Source organism: Protopterus annectens, chromosome 3.part1 (assembly GCF_019279795.1).
Source record: "Protopterus annectens isolate FY-2018-M chromosome 3.part1, PAN1.0, whole genome shotgun sequence".
NCBI classification, from domain to species: domain Eukaryota; kingdom Metazoa; phylum Chordata; order Ceratodontiformes; family Protopteridae; genus Protopterus; species Protopterus annectens.
Window position 1 is genome coordinate 1,266,379,731 of NC_056732.1, and position 20,958 is coordinate 1,266,400,688.

A 20,958-nucleotide genomic window follows, 5' to 3' on the forward strand; every position below is an offset into this window, starting at 1 on the left:
CGGTCTGAAACTCCAATCGAAAATTTCAGAACCAACGGCACTTAACGCTTTCTGCATCGGGCCATGGGGGGGGATATGACGCCGGTCGCGCTTTTTACCCTGACGCCCTGATGTCAGTTTTTAAACCCTTGACCGACGCCAGCCTAATACTTTGGTATTCGGGGCCCACCGAGGACAGCGGACTACCCATAAGGACTGCAGCAATGTGAGATGAAGAATATTTTAAAAAATAAAAAAAAAAAAAAAAAAAAAAAAAAAAAAAAATTTAAAAAAAAAAAAAAAAAAAAAAAAAAAAAAAAAAAAAAAATAAAAAAAAAAACTTTTAAAAAAAAAAAAAAAAAAAAAAAATAAAAAAAAAAAAAAAAAAAATTTTTAAAAATTAAAAAATTTACAAACAATTTAAAAAAAAAAAAAAAAAAAAAAACCCAAAATAAAATAATTAACATATATTGAATATCTTTTACATTTAATATACATTATAAATATTTTCAAACAAATAAAACTTTAATATTATTACTATAACATTTATTACAAATTTTTTTTTTTTAAATAAATAAAAAAAAAAAAAATTAAATTTTTATAAAAATTTAAAATAATTAAAAAAATTAAAAAAAAAAAAAACATTAATTTTTTATTTTAAAATTAAAAAAAAAATTAAAATAAAAAATTTTCAAAAAAAAAAAATAAAAAAATAAAAATAATTTAACACAAAAAAATAATATTTTTATTTTAAAATAATTTTTTTAATTAACACATATACAATATATAACATTATATAATATACATAATTTCATATATATAAATATATATATATATTTATTATTTATTATACAATATAATATTTATATTATTATAACATTTACATTAATATACAATATTTTATTATAATTTATATTTATAATTTATATATATAATATTATTTTAAACATATCATATTAACATATATAATAAATACTTATATTAATTATTATACATTAATCTTAATATTAATTATACTATATTAAATATTATATATATAATACAATAAATAAATCCATATACCTATATATAAAATAAATATAATATATCTAATTATATACACAATATATATACAACACATTATTTATATTCACATATCTATATATATAATATATAAAAATAAAAATATAAAATATATATAAAATACATATATTTATAATTATATATATATAATATATATATATACAATATATATATATATTTTAATACAAAATATATAATATCTATTTTATATTAATTAATAATTAAAATATAACACAACAAATACACTAATAAATAACAATAATATATAGTATATAATATACAACCATATACATATAATATATACTATAATAAATTAAATATATAATATTATATATATACAAAAAATATACAATAATTATATTATACATAACATATATATATATAAAATTTACATATATTATAATTAAACTATAAATTCATATTATATTTACATATCCCAATATATAACCAATTACAAATATTATATATTATTCAAAAAAAACCCAAAATATTATATTTAAATATAAAACAAAATATTATTACAAAAAATTAAAAATAAAAAATATTTCAAAACAAAAAGGGAAAAAAATTTAACCCGTAGAATGTAAACAAATAATATTAATTTAAATAACCCCCCCAATTTCCCCATTAAAATTTAAAAATATGAAAAAAAACTATTTTCCCAAGTTTAAAAATCATATTAAAACACAAAAAACTTAAAAATTTTATAATTTTTAATTTAAAAAAAACCATAAAAACATTTTAAATCTAAAAACCCCAAAATAAAAATACAGGCAGGATAGGGATGGTTTAAAAACGGTTTCCCTTGGGATAAGGAATCATCATCCAAAAAAGGAAACTTTGGGAAACTTAAAAATTTTCATAAATTTCCAAAACAAACTGCATTAAAATTTGACTAAAGGCCTCTTGCTGACCAAATTTGTTGAGGAATACAAGCTTGCAGCTATAACTACCTCTAAGACACTAGGTACATTCAAGGACAAGAAACTTTCCTTTGACTACTGTCACACCCTCTGTAAATAGGTAAGCCTTCTATCTTGCCCACCATATTACTACAGGCATCTCCTCTATTTCAGGAGGTCACAACTCCCTTCTACTCATTCTTCAACAGGGTCATAAAAGAATGCAGACTTTTGATTAGTTACATGTGCAAAGCCATTGAAAGAATTACCATGGAAATAATTAACAATGACACAGGAAACCTTCAGACACTGGACACAATGTAGTTTGGTCTCGTCAAGGGCAGGTCATGCCTATTCAACCTGGTGGATTTCTTCATGAAGGTCATGACAAAGGCAAATGGTAAACACTGCCTATCTTGACCTGGCAAAAGAATTCAACAAAATACCTCACTCATGCATTGTACACAAACTCAAGAAAGTGGATATAAACACCTATGTCACCTGCTAGCTAGCCAGTGGGCTTAAAGATGGGTAGAAAGTGAGGATAGGGGAGTCTACCTCTACAAAAACACCAGTCACTACAGGAGTTCCTCAAGCCTTGATGCTGGGGCCACTCCTTTTACTTCTCTGAAGTCAAGAACAACATCAAGGACCTCTGACTGACCAAGTTTGCATAAGATTGCAAACTAGGCACTGGACACCCCAATGACATAAAAACTTCCAAGAATGCCTGAATGAATTCAATAACTGGTGCTAGAAACACTGTCAAACACAATGCCAAGAAATGCATAACAGCATTCTTTGGGAAAACAACTACTCCTAGAAACTACCACATTGATAATACACCCTGTGGTCAGGGATTTGGGAAGACATGTAGACACTAACCTGGCCTTTGGCCATTATGTGTCTATGGTAGTAAGGTAATCATTCTACTCTGCATAACTTATAAGCAAAGGTATGGCATCAAGATCCAAGAATGCCACTGTTCCTCTGCATTCACCTCTCATCAAATCAATCACAGAGTACAATGCCCCCTTCGGTATGTACCAAGGAGTTATATGCAACAAGTGGAGCTTCCAAAGAAGTTCCTTGTGAAAAGAATACAGGGTGTAAACATGTCCTACATGGACCACCTTAGACCCCTATCCTTGTACTCAGTCTCCTACAGACTACTAAGAGGAAATCTATGCCTGCTTTATAAAGCATCATTTGATCCCACTCAGATGGACATGTTGCACATCTCTAAATCAAACAGCATCAGAACTAACCAATCTAGGGACCTAAATCTCAAAATAGGTCATGTTGAAAGGACATAGCATTTCACAGCCTACTCCATCTCTGGAACAGGGTTCCCCCATCCATGTGAAGCAGAGTTCTTCCCAAATCCAATTCAAGCATAACTTAGACCAGTGGATGGGGAGTCAGAAGTTTACCCCTAGTCTTGTACCTAGATCTCTATTAGACAGAGGCAGCATGTAAATGCTCGACCACCCATGCCCAAACCTACATATACCCTTAAAATAACCCTTTGGTATCAAAACTTGTCAAGACACATTTGGAAATCATGCCTAAGCTTAAAATGGCTCCCTGGGGCCATTAGCCTAGTAATCATCTACAGACTTGTAAATCTATGAAAAATAAACCCTTCGATATGTACTTATCCAAACACCTAACCCAACCTAAAAAACATCAGCTGCTTCTCATATCTTGGGAAAGTGTCTAAAAGCTTTGCTCCTCTTTTCTATCTCCAACTGATGCCAACAGAGTGATCTTTCCTCCCTTACAAAGATATAAATGATCCAGTCATCCTTGAGCACATATCTGCAAAACTAGCAGTCACACAAAAGATCAAGAGATAAATTTATACTGCAACAAAAAAAGAGGACTAGCTGGCAAAACGCATTTCTCTTTCAAACAGTTTTGATTTTTTATTTTATTCATGTGTTAATTGGGTAAGCCCACCAGATGAAAGTGTTCTTTTTCATGGTTGAATCCAGTGCACCATTTGATTAAGTGACTTGCTCAGAGTCATACAGTAGGCAAATAGAGGCAGGAGGAATAAAACCCTGTACATCTGACTGCAGAAAGCAGTTCAATAACAACCCAGAGCCTTAATCATCTGCACTAGCTGCCAAAATAAACTGTCCATCTCTGTAACAAAGTTCCATTTTTTTTAAAAAGCAAAACATATTCTTTGTTATCTTCAAACTTTAGACAAATGGATGGGAAACCTCAAAATTATCTCCAGCCAAGCCCTCCTTCCTTATGAACAGAAGAAATAACTAGATGGGTGTACCAATGGAATTGCAGCAGTTAGGCTTAAAAAGGTTTCTCCCACAGAGTAAACCTGGACTTCTACGAAACTTCAGGACAACAATTAACTTTCTCTGCAACAGAGGTACAGAATCTTAGAATTAACTTCTAAAAACATTTTCTTCTACAGTTGCTGCTGACTTCAGGTCCCTGGCTTTCTTTACAGCGTCATCCACAGGTCAGTACATTTTAGGGAACTCCTGACTGCCCCTTTTGATGGGTGGATCTCATCCTTCTGGAAAGGAGGACCTCTTGGCCATTAGGCTTCGAAAGTCTCTGCATCCAAGGGACAGAAATGACAAAAGTTAGAGCTGTCATATTGAAACCAGATTTTTTCCCTTTAGGCCCTACCTTCCACTGACATGTGGGGTTGACTTCATCTTGGTGGGTGTTCAATGGTACTGCAAGGAAAATGCTCCCTCAACTTGGCAGTGCATCTCTCTCTGCCCTGACACTTAGCACAGCAGTGGCTTTTCTTTACATCTCTGGTATCAATACCATGGCTAGTGGAATGACTGCAATCCCCCCCCCCCCCCCCAATACCTTCCCATCTGGAAGAGGACTGAGGCAATACCTCTTCATTCCTGGCCAGCATCAGAGGCTAATCTAACTTGGGTCACTTAGAACAAATAGGTCAGAGTCAATACTTTGTTCTTCTACGCCAATAAACCTGGCCAAATTCCTAATACAGGTAAAGCCTATAAATCACTGAATACTCTAAAAATGTTTGGATTAATTTTACAGGGTTCATAACTATATGGTTTATTGGCAGGCATTCATGGTCCATGTCCTTTTTGTCTGTGTTGATGATTTAGTGTTACCAGTTTACTATATTTCTAGCCTCTGCACTCTGTTCCTTTGGTTCCTGTAGCTTGGACATGGTAAGAATCTCCAAAATGTATTTCCTCTAATGCCATTAGCAAAGTCTTGCTCAGCTTGAACTACACAAAACACCTCGATAAGCATCCATGTCTCTTATGCCCACAGTACTTCAACAACATTCTATATGCATGGAACTTCTTAAAGTGATGTCTTGAATACAACCCAGAATGTAGGGGGAGCTAGCATAGGAGCTACTGCCAGTCGATGTGTTTTTCAAAAACAGCTTCAATACTTGCTTTGGCTTACCTAATGCACATTTTTCTTCCAGCCATTCAGAAGCCCTTTTGCATCTGCTTTCATGTTCTTGAAACCATTTATTTCCTCTGCTGTAAGACTGTTGGGAGTTGGTATACTGGTTAAAGTATTTACTTCACCGACACAAGGTAAAGGGTTTGATTGTCACCTTTGGTCACTTTTTGGTTATTGGCCATGCACGTAATAGTCTGCAGACTGATTTGCCTATATGAAGCTATGATGGTCTAAGACAACCAAATACTTAATTAGCAACTGGAAGGTAGGATTATTACCACACTCCTCTGACAGTCCATTGGACTGAAACAAGCTCAAAGAAATTTGGGTAATGTTGAAAAGTTAGCCCTTACCATCATCTCCATAGTTAATGCTTTAATAGCTGCTTTTACAAAATTCAGTCTGCATTTCCACACCCATGACATTAGCCATACTGCAGGTATTATACATACTTTCTTGTGCAGCATTTGATTTGAGGTCTTGAGTGCATAAGCCAGTGGTATCACTCAGCAGTTACTTGTTTTGGACACCTTCCCATTTATGGCAAACTCATATTTAAACACAGATTCCCTTGTAGGAATTGAGCCCCAAAATCTAATATCCTAAGAAATGGAGTTCTTTTAGGGTTTTTGCGGTTAGCAAAATATTTACATTCTAGCATGTCCACTTGCTGCACAAAGAATAATTTCTTAAGGTAAAGTAATGGTCCTCAGGCTGTACGTCCGTCAGTCTCCTAGGATAGATGCATTTTCCTCAGTACTATTTGTTTAAATGAACTACTAAGAAGTAGACCCTGCACTATCTCAAGGTCAGGTTTCCTTGTAACTTTCCAAATTACTAAAGGTGAGTCACTAGCCTTCATTGCCAATACTAAATTTTCTTCTTGCTCACATACATCTTGGTGCTTCCTGAAGGACTTAGTAACTCTTCCCTCTTCAACAACAGTAAAAGTAATAGTGTAGCCTTACATTTTGTTACCTACTTTACAGTGCAACACTAGGTACCATTACTTACCCTTTCAACATAATACTAGTATCTACCCAGAACCAAACATTTTTTCCCTTTTTGTCTAACAAACAGTTACTACACTTTGCCAGTTTCTCCAGGACAAAGCTCTTTTTGCCAGTACCTTCAAGGCATTCAATGACATTTTCTCCTTCACTGTATATTTCTTCAACACCTTTACAGGCAAATAAATTACACTGTGATTTACACTAGAGTCTCATGATGGTACAGACTTTTAAAAGAATACGTCAGCATGCACCACAAAAGCTTAAATGCTTTACGTTTTTCTGTTGGTTAAAATCTCTATGGTAACTTCAGACAAAAACAATGGGTTGGATCTCTCCAAGTGTCAAGTGTCATAGTTTTTTATGGTGTTCCAAAGATATTTTTTAACCTGAGGTAAAGACTGCTACGAACAGAGTCTTCCATCCAAGTCCCAACTTTTAATTCCGTCTGGCAGTGCATTGGTGGAGGGGTGATCAGCTTCCCAAGTATGAAGCAACTGTCACAAAGTAAAGCAAGATTCCCTAATAAGAAAGCAGCATGCAAAAGCCTTATAAAACTGTAATGAAGCAGCAGGATCAGAGTCTAGAGTAGAATGAATGTTGCATGTAACTGTTACATGAACATTAAAGGAAGAACAAGTCCAGAACCCCAAAATTAAAAAAGTAGGAAATGACTAAGGGAATAGGAGTAATAGGGGACACCTTTAGCTCAGTGCCCATATAGAAAATCAAGAGAATTTGTCAGTTTTCTGGGTAGACAGCCACATGGCTATCACTGGAAAAAACAATGACAATTTTAGTGAATGAAAATCCATTTGTGATTTGTCAAAGGGTCAGATACCAGCATCTGAGGGAACTTAATTGGATGAGTTTCTGAGGAAGAAAGAGGCAGAAAAGGGGAAACAAAGTCTGAGTCAATAAATGGAGCTACCAGAAGGACATTGGCTATGTGAATGAATTTCATCAACACAGGAAAAGGGGAATGGAAGTGTAAAGGATTTCTGGACTGCACTTCTAAATAAATCTGACAGAAGTTGTTGGAACTATTTGAATTAACGGTAGAGAGACAGAGATTTCCCCAAGTTCAACTTGCAATACATTGGCTAAGACACCCCTTGAGAGTCATCAAAAGGCAATGGCTGAGTCTGTCTACTAGAAAACTGGCCTTTTTCTGAAAGTGCATCATTAACAGAAAATGCTGCAAGTTAACAGAACTTTTTGACAGAAACTGTTTAGAACTACAAGACCTGGGCTGAAACTGTGAGGCAGGCAGGCAAAAGAAAAAGCAAGGAGGAAGAGAAAGTGCAGGTCTGCAAAGAGCACTCATGGACTGAATGTGCAGAGAAATACTGGTAAGAATCAGCACAAAAAATATTGAGGCCATTTATAGGTATGACATTATGGACATATCTTGATTTAAAAGAAACACATTAACTATTCACTTAGATAATAAAGTGACATTAGAAACTTGTTAGCAGGACTCTAGAAATGAAGCAAATACAAAAGCAAGCTGCCAAAAGACTTTCTGTTTCAGACCTGAAGCATGTGATTAAAACGTAAATTAAATGTACAGTTCAGAACATCAGATGCAGCAAGTCAGGAGTTAAGATTTTTTTCTGTTTCTAGTAAAGTACATGACGTTAAAAAAGCATTATGAAGGAAAAATTCAAGAGGATGGTGGGAGCTGGAAGAAAGGGTAACACTGAATGTGAGTGAAGGGAAAATACAGCATGTACTAAACGTAATATTAAAAGAGAAAAGAGGCACTGTTAGACATTGGGCACAGTGTGTGTGTGAAGAAGGAAAAAAAGAAAAACATGAGGCAATATTGGGAAGTAAGATTATATGGTCACTGGAAAATGAGACATGCCCAGGGATATGGATTCTGAAAAGTGAAAAAAATTATATAATGATAGCTACATGGGATTCAAAAACATGCACACTGATTGGTCAGCCCAGTCAGCATGCCCTTTGTAAAACCGAGTATATATCAATATTAAAAAAGTCTGGAAGCTGAAGTCTGACCAGACTTTCTTTTATTAGTACATACTATGGAAGTTTACAACAGCAACATTTACAATTGGGACCTTTGTCCCCTTATTTACGGCTTTGCACATTTCTTGAACTAAGTGGTTGAGAAGTATTTACGGAGGGCAGAGAAAATACCAGGAAAATCAGATACGTTCTGCAAAATTAAAGAAATGTACCTGATTTTATTTGTATTTTTGCAGTGTCTCTCTTACCGCTCAACTCTCCAGATTTTACATTTTTTTCAAAAGAAAAAAAAAAAAGCAACCAAGATCTTATTTTCTCAGTTTCTTGCTTTCCAAATCACTGAGGTACTACATAAGTGTGGGAAGATTTAAGTCCCATACACATATGCAGTACATCAACAAAGTGGAAGAATGTGGAAACAACATGGAGGAACACCAAGGTGCTGGTTACACAAGACTTTAAGAAACCACTTGAGCTTCACCGTTGTGATCAAACCACACCAACCCATGGGTAAATCTTAACTATACCACACCCACTCATTGGTTACCGCTTACATACAGTAGTGGTATCAGAGAGGGTGGTAATATATAATATGAGAAGAGAAAGATGCATTACACTAACAGTGGTATATGCATGCACCAATATGTCTGAAAGGAAAAGGAAAAGGATGTGTGAAGAAATAAACAAGTACATAATGGTAAATATGTCAATAATTCAGGTGGGAAACTTTGTAAATTAAGAAAGAACGAGGAAAAATAAGACATTAAAAGGAGACGAAAAATTAATAGAACTTGGAGTATTAAAAATAGGGAAAATACATATTGGGCATACAGAAGAAAAATATTTAAAATCTAAATTGATTATGTAATATATTCAAAACATGAAGGACGTGATAGGGATGGGAATGGCAATGTTCAGATCACAGAGCAGTATAGGCTAAAAAGGCTTTTTAGAAGTTGAAAACAGACTGAATAGAAGTAAGACGGAACATGAAGGAACTATGAGAAGGTATGAGGAAGGTTGTACAGAATAAGAGAAACAGAAAAAAAAAGTTGTATAAAAAAAAGAATGATATATGGAAACATCTTAAAAGGAAAAAAAGAGGAAGTGTCACCTCATTTCAGAGAAAAAAGTTAAAACAAGAGAAGGAAATAGTACTTAAAAATATAAACAGGAAGAGATTATGGAGATGGCTGAAAAATGTATAAATTGAAGGCATGAAAAAGAAGAATGAGAAAATGGAAAGTGAAAAAACACATCTGGAAATATTAAGAAACATTTAGAACAGAAATTAAAATGACAGAATGTAATAAGAAATATAAAGTAACCGAGGAAAGGAAATGTAACAAATGTAATGAGACAGAAACAAGATAATGTTTTTGAAACCTAAAAAAGAATGAAACATTTTTAAGACAGTTTAAAAAGGAGTATAAATTGGAAAGATTCAGAAATATAAATATGACTGATATTTCATGGAAAGCTTGTTCAGAATGTATGACAAATTAATGAAATGTGAAACATGTATTGTTTGAAGTAATATGGGCATTGAGGAAAAATATATGTTGGATTATTGTTTAATAAAACAGAAAATTAAAAAAATGCTACTTGAAATCTAATAAGGATAAGGCACAAACAACACATGTACAGCACACACTGGTGTTTAGATTAATCACTTTAGACTTCATCAGAATCTATAACTGCCAATTAACAATCTGCTAAATAATCTTAAAATCCATGTGGACACTATCATCATTTACAAAACACAAAAACAAAGTGAACTAATTAAATATCTAAAGTAATTTAACATATAGTCATATTGCAGTTTGTGTTGTCCATGTATGCTGTTTAGATTCAAAGCCACATTACTTTTTTATTTTCATGGTTCTTAGGGTACACTACAGGCCACAACTAATTTTTATAACTATAAAATCTAAAATAAAGAGTATAAAGATGTGTTAGTTGACCGGTGGCCTAATGGATAAGGCATTAGCCTCCTAAGCCAGGGATTTTAGGTTTGAGTACCATCTCGGGTGACAATCTTAATACAAGTAGAGTTTCAGGGACAGATGTTGCAGAGCTTAGATTCATGCTCAAACAGACTATATATCACGGTCCATAAGGGAATAAGGGTATAACATGATGGTTCCCTATTAGAAGACGAAAAACGCATTCTTTTGAATGCGTCTTGGTCGAACTCAAAAGCCTGAAACGGCAAAATATCGAAGCTGCTTTTAAGCGAAAAAAATTTGGTTGGCTGCTTCGTTATTTTGCCATTTTTGGCACTGTAGTGCGGTCTCAGAGTTGGTATATTTAAGTAGAGGGGGGTGGGGGCACAGCCTCCCACATCGGGGGTGTGGGGGGTGAAGCCCCCCACTTAATGTAATGTTTAAAGTGTTTTATTTTTTTATTTTTGTTTGTTGGAACAGCAATTTTTTTCCCTATGAAAAAAATCGCTGTTCTGACAGTTCAAAATTGTAAGTTTTTGCTTACATAGGGTCGATTAATCACAGTTCGCTTTTTTAAGCATTCAGGGATTTAATACAGACCCTAACATGGCTAGGCTTGTAGAGGCCTTAGGGCCTACAGCCTAGTAACCTCTTATGATCTATGATAAGACAGATATGGAAGAAAGGCTGGGGGGAATAGCGGGAAGGGTAAAAAGGTAAACGAAATAAGAGAATATTGTTAATGTGATGACAGTAATTCTGGCAATATAAAATGTGCACATATTAATGTAATACGAAAGTGTAAATACTGTGAATAACAAAGTATAAAAAAATTAAAACTGTGTACAGTATTAAAATGTTTAAATAAAGCAAACCTTACTCTGACAAGTAACATGGGATCCTTTACATCTACTTGAACCACAACCAGCTCAAGCAGATGAGACCTCCATTTAATATCTCAGAAATGTAAACAGCTCATTACCATTCAGAGAGAGAAAACTGTGTTCTCAAATTATCACGACTTATCTGCAGAAAAAATAGGAAATAGTCCCTCAGTGTTTGCTCAGACACTACATCACTACAGTGCTGCGTCTGGTAACCGAGGAGACATCTGGTTTCAGTATAGGCTAAAAAGAATTTCGTGGCAGGCTTGCCCATCACTTCCATCATGCTGATGTGCATTTTTCAAATGGCGGTTAACAGATGAACAAAAGAAACTGCTTAATAAAGGTCTTAATTATGTCCTCGTTTTTCTCATTGATGAAAATATCATGGTGAATGATGTTCTAAATTGTTGTCGCAGGTTAAACCTTAAAATGTTTTTTGGTAACAGGGATTCTTCTCAAAGATCCACAGAATTTAGGTTTGTTAAATCAGGATTTGTGCCTCCAATAAATAAATTTGTTGGTGTTTTTAAAATGAATAATTGACTGTTTTGCTCCTGCTCCTCATAACAAAAAATAAATAAAATAGAAAAAATACACACACACACACACACACACACACACAATATATATAAATATATATATATATATGCACATATACACACACGACTGCTAGGCTACTTCATAACCCAGCCTTTAGTTTACTCGACTATCAAAAGTGTTTAATCAGCACCAATATAAGTGTTGCTCAATGAGCATCTCAAGGGGCTGCTGCATGAAGCAACAAGGGGCCCTTCCTATAGGTTTAGGCTACCTCAGGTGACCGAGAGCCTGAGACAGGATGAAGGAAGTAGGTTAATGTGAGATCGGGATCACAAGCACAGGAACAAGTCTGTGTTTATTTTTTCTTAAAGTATATATACTGTTTCAGACACTCGGCATGCTACTGCCAGCACGCAGGAAGAAGGTAAGCACTTAAAACTGTTTGTGTGTTTGTGAATGTCTGGGTAGCCCAGGAGGAGGTACATACTGCAAACTCTCTCAGCGCATGTGCGTGTGCGCCATGTGTGTGTGCCCATTTGTACTCTAACAGTACTCATCTACAACATAAATGCAGTGTGTGTGTGTGTGTGTGTGTGTGTGTGTGTGTGTGTGTGTGTGTGTGTGTGTGTGTGTGTAAATGCTATCTGTGAGTCACATAATGGCTATTACTCTCTTCAGGCAGTGCATAATGTTTTCTTAAGCCATTAATTCAAGAACCATCTTCATTGCTAATTGCAGGAAATTGTTTAGGTCCTTCCTATATTATGCTGTATTTGTTTTATTACATCGGACTATACAGAATAAAGGTATAAGTGTAGAATGCCTAATGCAGGAAAAATAATATTTTTAACAACAAAATTAATACAATAAATTTGCCACTAATGGGTTATGATAAGTATTTTTTAATATGCTTTATACATTACAACTTCATTTCAATTGCCTGTGCCGTCTTGCGTATTTTGATGTCAATGAAAATAACAGTTGATTTTGATGTGTTGAAATCAAACTATCTACAATGACACATCTAGACTTTTTTTCAGTTCTGTTTTTTAATAAATGAGAGCTGCTGATAAGAGAATCTAAAACTGCAGCCAACTGTTAATGCTCACATCTTAGCAAAACACAGAAAGCTGACTGACAGTATTACAAGCTAGATTTTCTATGCTCATTGCTAAGCACAAGTCTGATTAAATTTCAGATACATTTCTGAGGCTTTTCAAGTTACAACTCATATGTCCAAACAAGACGCATCATATATATATATTTTTTTAAGTTTAGCAAGGGAATAGTCATTGACAACATGAAGTATGGGTACCAACCAACTACCAGATTTGAAAAGCTCACTCTCTCAACACATTATCGCCAACTAATTAACAGACGTCAGATCTGTATGCATTGTTATGTATGCATGAAAAGGCATACAACTGCTTAACTCTCTCCATATTTGCATTACATATATATATATATACATATATATATATATATATATATATATATATATATATATATACATACATATATATATATATATATATATATATATATATATATATATATATATATATATACACACACACACACACACACACACACACACACACACACACACACACACACTTGTATGGATAGTGGGGTATACTTGGTAAATCAGGGGTGATTGCAACATGGCAAAGGAAGAACACAACTAAACTAGTACAGGAGGGCAGGGAGATGTCTTTGAATCTCTGAACCCCACAGAATTCCCACACAGCGAGAAGTATAAATTATGAAGAGGATCCTGTCATCTACAGCATAAATTACAACTTGATTAGAAGCATTTTTACTATTCTTACTGAAGCAAATGGAAGAGTAAAATAAAATAAATGACTTACTCTTTGCCAGGTAGGCTTTGTGGATGAGCCCAGGAAGGACATGACCATCTTCAATATTATAGTTATCAAAAGGCCCGAAGACATTGGTGGGAATCACAGCTGTGAACATGCACCCATGCTGTTCATGATATCCCCTGTAATAAAGAAGTTCATAACAATCAAAATTATCTCCAGGAAATATGATTCACAAGTACTTATATTAGCTCATCCTTGAAAAAGCTGTCTAGAATGGATAAAAGTTAAGAATCAACTTCTTGAAAGCCATCTCATGAGTATTTGTCTGTGATCTGTTGCTTCCATTTCCAAAGAATGTGAACCCGCAAACTATTGTATGCCTCGGTATTTTTACCCTGAAACAAATTTATAAGCTTTTAGTAGCCAATATGCCTGGAATGAGTTTGTGTATGTGGAGTGCATCTTCCTTCATAGATTTTTAACTAAACTTGCAGCCAAGGAGACATTTGAGAAGCTCAGCCACATACCCAGAGTGAAAATTAGCAATCACCCATCTAGAATGGTTTTAACGGTTGCAAGGGAAGTACTCTGCTTCACAGGTCCAGAAACAGGATATTGGATTAGGAATGAGTCATGCTATCTGGTGTTGTTAATGCAGTAGTACACACTTGCACTTCTATACAGTAGGTGTTTGCTTTACTATTAGTTTTGTTTAGGTGAAGGAGTTCTAAAAGTGCTGGGTCATTTACAGCATGGAAGGCTAAGCAGAAATCACCCCATAAGGAGTCTGTAATGACACTGAATAAAGGAACGAGGGTTTTTAGAGTGTCAGACAGAAGGGGATGGAGACCTGCAATACTTTTGTTGAAGAAACACTAAGGTTTCTCAAGCTGGTTTAGGTGTTTATCAAGATACATGTCACACAGTGCAATATATTCAGTGAGGGTCCTGAAAAGAGATAATAAAGTTGGACTATAAACACTATGGAGCTTCAGAAGATACAATGAAGGATAAAGTTGTGCAAAGGAGAAAGATAGTCTAACCACACCAGAGATGTGATGGTCAAAACAGTCTGCTGTCAACATATGCACCCATGTCCCTTATGACTGTCAAATTTAAGTGGAATGTTACCTATATAGTAAGCATCAGTGATGCTAGATTTACCAAACGAAACTGTACTGCATGGTTTTGCATCAAGGATAAGCCTTTGATTAATACAACAAACATTTATCTGGTCCAGCCCTTAATGCAAAATTTGGGTATCAGAACGGTATTTGGCAACTGCCCCAGTTTGCAATCCGCAGCAAACTTTATTAACCACAGTCCCTTAATACTGGCCTATAAGTCAGAAAAATACATACCAAAGAAGAGGGGGCCCAGGACAGAGCCCTGCAGGACACCACTAGAAACATTTTTCCTGTCCAGAACAAATACCCTTCCCCAACCTTAATGGTATGAATTCAGTCAGACAGCCATTTACTTATCCAGCAAACTATGCATGGGTTAATGCTGATGTGGAAGAGTCTCTCAATGGCAGCACGGGGGGGGGGGGGTGATGATATTGGCAAGTGCCAGCATAGCCAGCTGGAGTTTTATAAACAATGATCTGTCCTTCGAATATCAAACTGATTTAAGACGCTTTACAAATGTACTAGAACTGTATGTCATTTGTATATCAAACTGATGTGTACTGGCTCTTGTGCTGAAAATGTATTTGTAAGCTTTGTTTGTGCTGAAATGTATCAACACTGCACCCTGCTGAAATGAAGAGAAATATACATGTAATATTGCAGCTGAATTAAATGTATTTGTTTTAATATAGGATACTGGCACAGCAGAGGTTAATTTTAAGAAAAATGCAGGAAATGCAAATGAGCTGTTAAACCATTAAAATGGTACCCCACAGTGCTGAATAGGACTGGAGATGCTGGGTCTAGGAAAGAGCCTTTGTCTATTAGCTCAGTGAAATGAGGGGAGGCCCCAGGCACTGCCATAAATATTTGGATGTATACTGTGGCCGTCTGTGCTAAATTCCTGTCTCAGCTTCAAAGGGGAATACTGTCAGAACCTAGAGTCAGGTGACCAGATAAGGTCATTCTGCAGCCCTCTTGAAAATTATAGTTTAGATATTCAAAACAGAAATCTCAGAGTACTGAGTATTATGTTTGGGAAGCCTGACTAGAAAGACCCTCACCCACAGCATCTTGCCTTGCGGTAGTAAGTAACTTAACTAAGGGACAGTAATTCTTTTAGATTCAGTCAGGAATATAGTGAAGCTTAGTTCAGAGAGTGTTTTTATTATTATTATAAGAGTCTGTCCAGGACAGTTCAACTTTTCCTCAGAGAACTTAAAAATCCATCTGGAGTTAAACAGACTTGAACTAGAGTCCAAACGTTTGAATTTAGAATCAGAAGAGAGATTGTGGCATTTGGAAGCTGAAGAAAATGAGAGGCACAGGAAATGCAGACTCTTCGCCAGGGTCATGGAGGTAATGGGTAAGGGGGTAAACCTACCCCAGAAGCAGAAAAGGCCAGTAAACTTCTTCCTCAGTACCAAGAAGGTGATAATTTTGATAGTTTTATTAATGCAAACCGTATAATGTTGACTGAGACCTTTAGGCAAAGTTCCTCACCACCATACTCCATGGTAAAGCTACAACTGTTGTTTCTAAATTGTCTGATACTGACTGTTTAGATTATAAAATGAGGCACTATCAATTACAATGTTTTAAGTTAACAACTGAAGCTTACAGAAAAAAAATTTTGTGAGCATAGACGCAAGACAGATGAAAATGTATGAGATTACATTGCTGAACTAAGCACTTATTTTCATAGGTGGGTGAGTGGGTGTCGGTTCACCACTTTTCAAGGGCTGGCAAATCTTTTAGTGAGGGAAACAAGCCTTTAGCTGCTCGAGGACATGAGAACCTGGTTGGCCGACGGGGAGTGCAGCTCTGCAGAAGAGTTGGGGGAAAAAAGGAGACCTATACCTAGCAAGCAGGGCATCACTGCACAAGAAAGGGATACCCAGTGGTGCACATGGATATAAGGGAACCCATGCTGCGCAGCCTAAACTGCCCCAACAGAGTACGGCAGTAACAGGGGAAGCCACAAGTTCAGGTACACAGCCAGGATCAAGGATTAAATGTTTTAAATGTAACCAGTGGGGCCATGTAGCATATAGATGTCCACGGAGGCAAGGTGGGGAACAAAAGGTGGGGAAGCCAGCAAGTGGGAATAACAGAATACCATTGGTAAGTTGTCTGGAGACAACAGGAGTACCAAATTACCAGCAGAGTTTATATCCAATCTTGGTGGATGAAAAACAGGCCACTGCCAAGAGAGAGAGAGAGAGAGAGAGACCACCTCTGATATAACCATTGTGAAGCCTGCAGTAGTTAAAGGAGGAGCAGTACTTGCTTGGGCAGTCCACTCCAGTCAGAGCTTTAGGAGGGATTCCATTCCAAATCCCTTTGGCCAGGTTTCACCTTGACTGAGACGGTGGAAAAGGAAGCAAACAAGTAGGTGTGTTTGAGGATATCCCTGCAGATGTCTTGATAGGGAATGATTCTGATAATGCAGTACCTTGTATGCATATTGTAACACACAGTCATGCTTGGAGACAGGGATGCGAGTCTGGTAGCCTGGGGGAGACCCAGACAGACCAGATACCTGAAGCGAGGACTGCTGACTGGTGATGTGGCTATTTCAGGGAGGGAGCTACCATGTAGCAGTGAGACTGAAGATGAGCCACAGTTGCTGGTGGGTAATGATGTTCCCTTGGACAGAGTGACTGCAAGGGCAGAGGTGAGTAGTAGTACCCAGGTTGACAGTGAGACACTGCTGTCAGAGGATGCCAGACTTCCTGTGGAAGGGGAGTTGGGAAGAGTTTCAAAGAAAGAGAAAGCTCTCAGACCCTACACTAAAAGGCTTGGAGGAGGTACTATATTTCTCCGTAAATAAGACCTAACCAGAGAATAAGGCTTAGCATGGTTTTCCAGGGTGGTCATGATATAAGCTCTACCCCAAAAATAAGACTCAGTTAAGATGGTCAACAACATACGATGGACGTTTAGAATTATAATATAATAATAATACTGACACCTGCTGACTGAGGTTATCATACTCTGCTCAACATTTTTGGACCATTCGGACGCCCAACTTCTTCTCTTTGCAGAAACTAAGATTCTTTCCCCAGGAGTCCTCCACGATTCTAACTGCAACCCTAATCCTCACTCACACTTGACGTTTGAGATCCTTGGCCCATAAACAGTGGCAAGTGTACTTTGATGGGTCAAAGTACAGACAACGCATGTAAAACGTGCACACTTGATAAAACGTGTGTGGTTGTCTTAACTGTCGCCACTTTTGTCATTCCTGTCTCGTAAGTCTTCAATTAATCCCCCAGGCAAGATGAGTGCAAAAAGAAAGAGCTATTCCATAGAGTACAAGAAAGGAATCATGGAGGACTCCCGGGGAAAGAATCTAATGGCTTTCTGCAAAGAGAAAAAGTTGGATCCCCGAATGGTCCAAAAATGTGGAGCAGAGTATGATAACCTCAGTCAACAGGTGGACGAGAGAAATGCTAAGAAATGCAAGTGTGGATCAGGTCAGCAGCCATTATTTCCTGAGCTGGAAGACATCATCTGTGAATGGATTGCCAACATGAGAAGAAAGGCTTTGGTTGTGCGCAGGGCTGATATTCAAGCATTTGCCCTTGAAATGGCACCACAGTTAGAAATATCCCCAGAAGAATTCAAAGCATCACAATATTGGCTGGATGGCTCCCTTCAGCAATATGAACAGTCTCTAAGAAGATCGACAACACTGTTCAAGCTGAAAGATACTGAAGTTATTAAACGTGCACTTGCATTCAAGTCCTTTGTTGATGGCATCGACTTTTCTAAATACCAGCTCTCCAACATAATTGCTATGGATGAAAATGCAGTGTTTATGGGCCAAGGATCTCAAACAACAATTGAGCAGAGGGGTCCCTCGTCAATCTACATTCTCTCCACTGTTACGAAAGTGCACGTGTTACCTGTATTTTGGCAATTCGTCTTGATGGAAAGAAAACCCCACCTCTAATCATCAGTAAGGGCAAGAAAGATAAGACAGACCGTGTTTCAGGCATTTACATTCTTGAAACTGAAAAAGCCTGGTGCACACAAGCAGTTATAACGAGGTGGGTCGATGTAATGCTGCCACTTGTTTTGCGAGGTGGCGAAAGAGGCCTGCTAGTCTGGGATTCAGCCAGCCCTCACTGCATTAAAGACATGAAGAACTTCCTTGCACAGAGAAGAATAGATCAAATAATGATTTCCACAGGAATGACTGCCTATCTCCAGACTCTTGATACTGCAATAAACAAGCCATTTAAGGACCATTTGCGCATGGAACTCAATGACTACACTGAAAATATAATGAAGAGAAATCAGCATGGAAACTTTGTGAAGCCTAGCCTGCAAGAGGTCGTGACTTGGGTGAAGAATTCATAGGATAAAATCACTGACAGCTGTGTTACCAACGCACTACGAGCAGGCTACATGGACAAGCAGTGCTCATTTAAGGAGAGCACTATTGCTTGGCATGACAGATTGAGGGCAATGGTTCTACAGGAAATGGAATCGCAAGAAATTCAGGCTGGAATTCGGGGGTTGGAGACGTATGACAATGTTCCAGAAGATGACATGACTGTATTTGAATAACTTTTCCATTATCGGGACAACAGAATGGATTGCTTCTGCTTTCAGTTGCCAGCAAGGTCTTGTCAGTTAACGTTTCATTATCAAGGGGAAATTACAAAGTAAGGTCACTACTTCCCAGACTTCATTTTTATGATTTTCCATCATTCTTCTCTTACAGTTTGGGTAAGGAAGAAAGAAAGCATCAAAGCATCACCCACTCAAAAAGTGGCAGTTATTCACCTGTTTTATTCCCCTCCTCAAATACACATGTATTGAGATTTTTCTGCACTTTAAGTATGAAATATTGCACTGTGAAAGCCAAGGTGTAGATATTCTAAAGTTGAAATGTTTGTTGCACTGTTTATGTAGAATTCTCACACAACTGTTAACGCCACACCTAGAACTGTTGCCCAATAACAGAAAAGTACCAAATAAATGTAAATTTGTGTACATGAATAATAGTAGATTGTTGTACGGGGTGGGGGGGGGTAATTAAGGCATCCCCTTATAATAAGCCTTAATGCATATTTTGGCGGAGGAAAAAGTATAAGATCCAGTCTTATATTTGGGGGAAATATGGTAGCTAGGGAGGCACCGGATTCTCAAGGAAAATGAGATTCTGTATACTGGAACAAAGGGTTACTGTATAGAGAGTGGATCCTTGAGGGAGGGCTAGACGATGAGGTAATACCTACTGTCTGGCACTTCTAGACAAAGCCCCCGATTTTCTTTTTGCAGGTCATATGGGCATAAAGCGTACAAAGAGACATATTATGCAGAACTTTTATTGGCCTGGGACTGCAAGGGATGTAACAGGGTACTGCCGGGCCCGTCAGCAGTGCCAAAAAGTAGGCATGCCAAGAGACAAGGCCAAAGCTCCTTTTATACCTTTGCCTGTGATTGAGGAGCCATTTCAGAGGGTAGCTATGGATACTGAGGAGCCTCCGGGTACCCCCAGTTTTACAGGGAAGAAGCATATCCTAGTGATAGTAGATTATGCTACTAAATACCCTAAGGCAGTGGCTCTGTCCCCCATTGAGAGAGAGAAGGTGGCAAACGCTATGCTAGAGATTTTCAGCAGGGTAGGTTTCCTAAGAGAAATACTGACTGACAGAGATGCCAATTTCATGTAAGACCTGCTGGCTTATCTGTGGCAGTGCTGTGGGGTGAAGCACCTAAAGACCACCCCCAGACTAATGGTCTTATAGAGAGGTTCAACTCAACCCTAAACACCATGTTACGGGCTTTGCAGACCAGTTTAAGAGAGAGTGGGACAAATATTTGCCACATCTATTGTTTGCATACAAGGAGGTGCCCCAGGAATCCACACGTTTTTCACCCCTTGACTTGCCGTATGGGTATAGGGTGAAAGGGCCTTTAAATATGATTGGTGAGGAGTGGGAGGATGAATGTGAATCTCACAAGGAGTCTGTTGTGGCATATGTCCTAAACCTCAGAACAAGGATTAGGGAGTTCATGGGCCTGGCCCAGGAGAACCTGGCAGGAGCCCAACAGCAGAAAAAGGTCCGGTATGACGGCAGTGTTCAAGCCAGAAAGAGTGTGCTACAGGGCGGGAGGTGATAGTTTTCATTCCTGTCAGACAAACTGCAGGCAGCTCGGCAGGGACCTTCATGGTGGTAAGGAAGGTCAGTGATGTTAACTACATGATAGAACTGCTAG

At 37.1% G+C, this 20,958-nt stretch overlaps 1 protein-coding gene across 1 annotated transcript in view; it reads right to left on the reverse strand.

The window, feature by feature from the left end:
• GFUS (GDP-L-fucose synthase) overlaps positions 1-20,958 on the reverse strand; it is a 651,262-nt gene that overhangs the window by 392,113 nt on the left and 238,191 nt on the right. Inside the window, exons 5-6 of the mRNA XM_044067329.1 lie at positions 13,633-13,770; positions 4,608-4,613 (exon numbers count right to left, since the gene is read on the reverse strand). Coding sequence (XP_043923264.1) covers positions 4,608-4,613; positions 13,633-13,770 — 144 coding nt within the window. The remainder of the gene's footprint in view (positions 1-4,607; positions 4,614-13,632; positions 13,771-20,958) is intronic.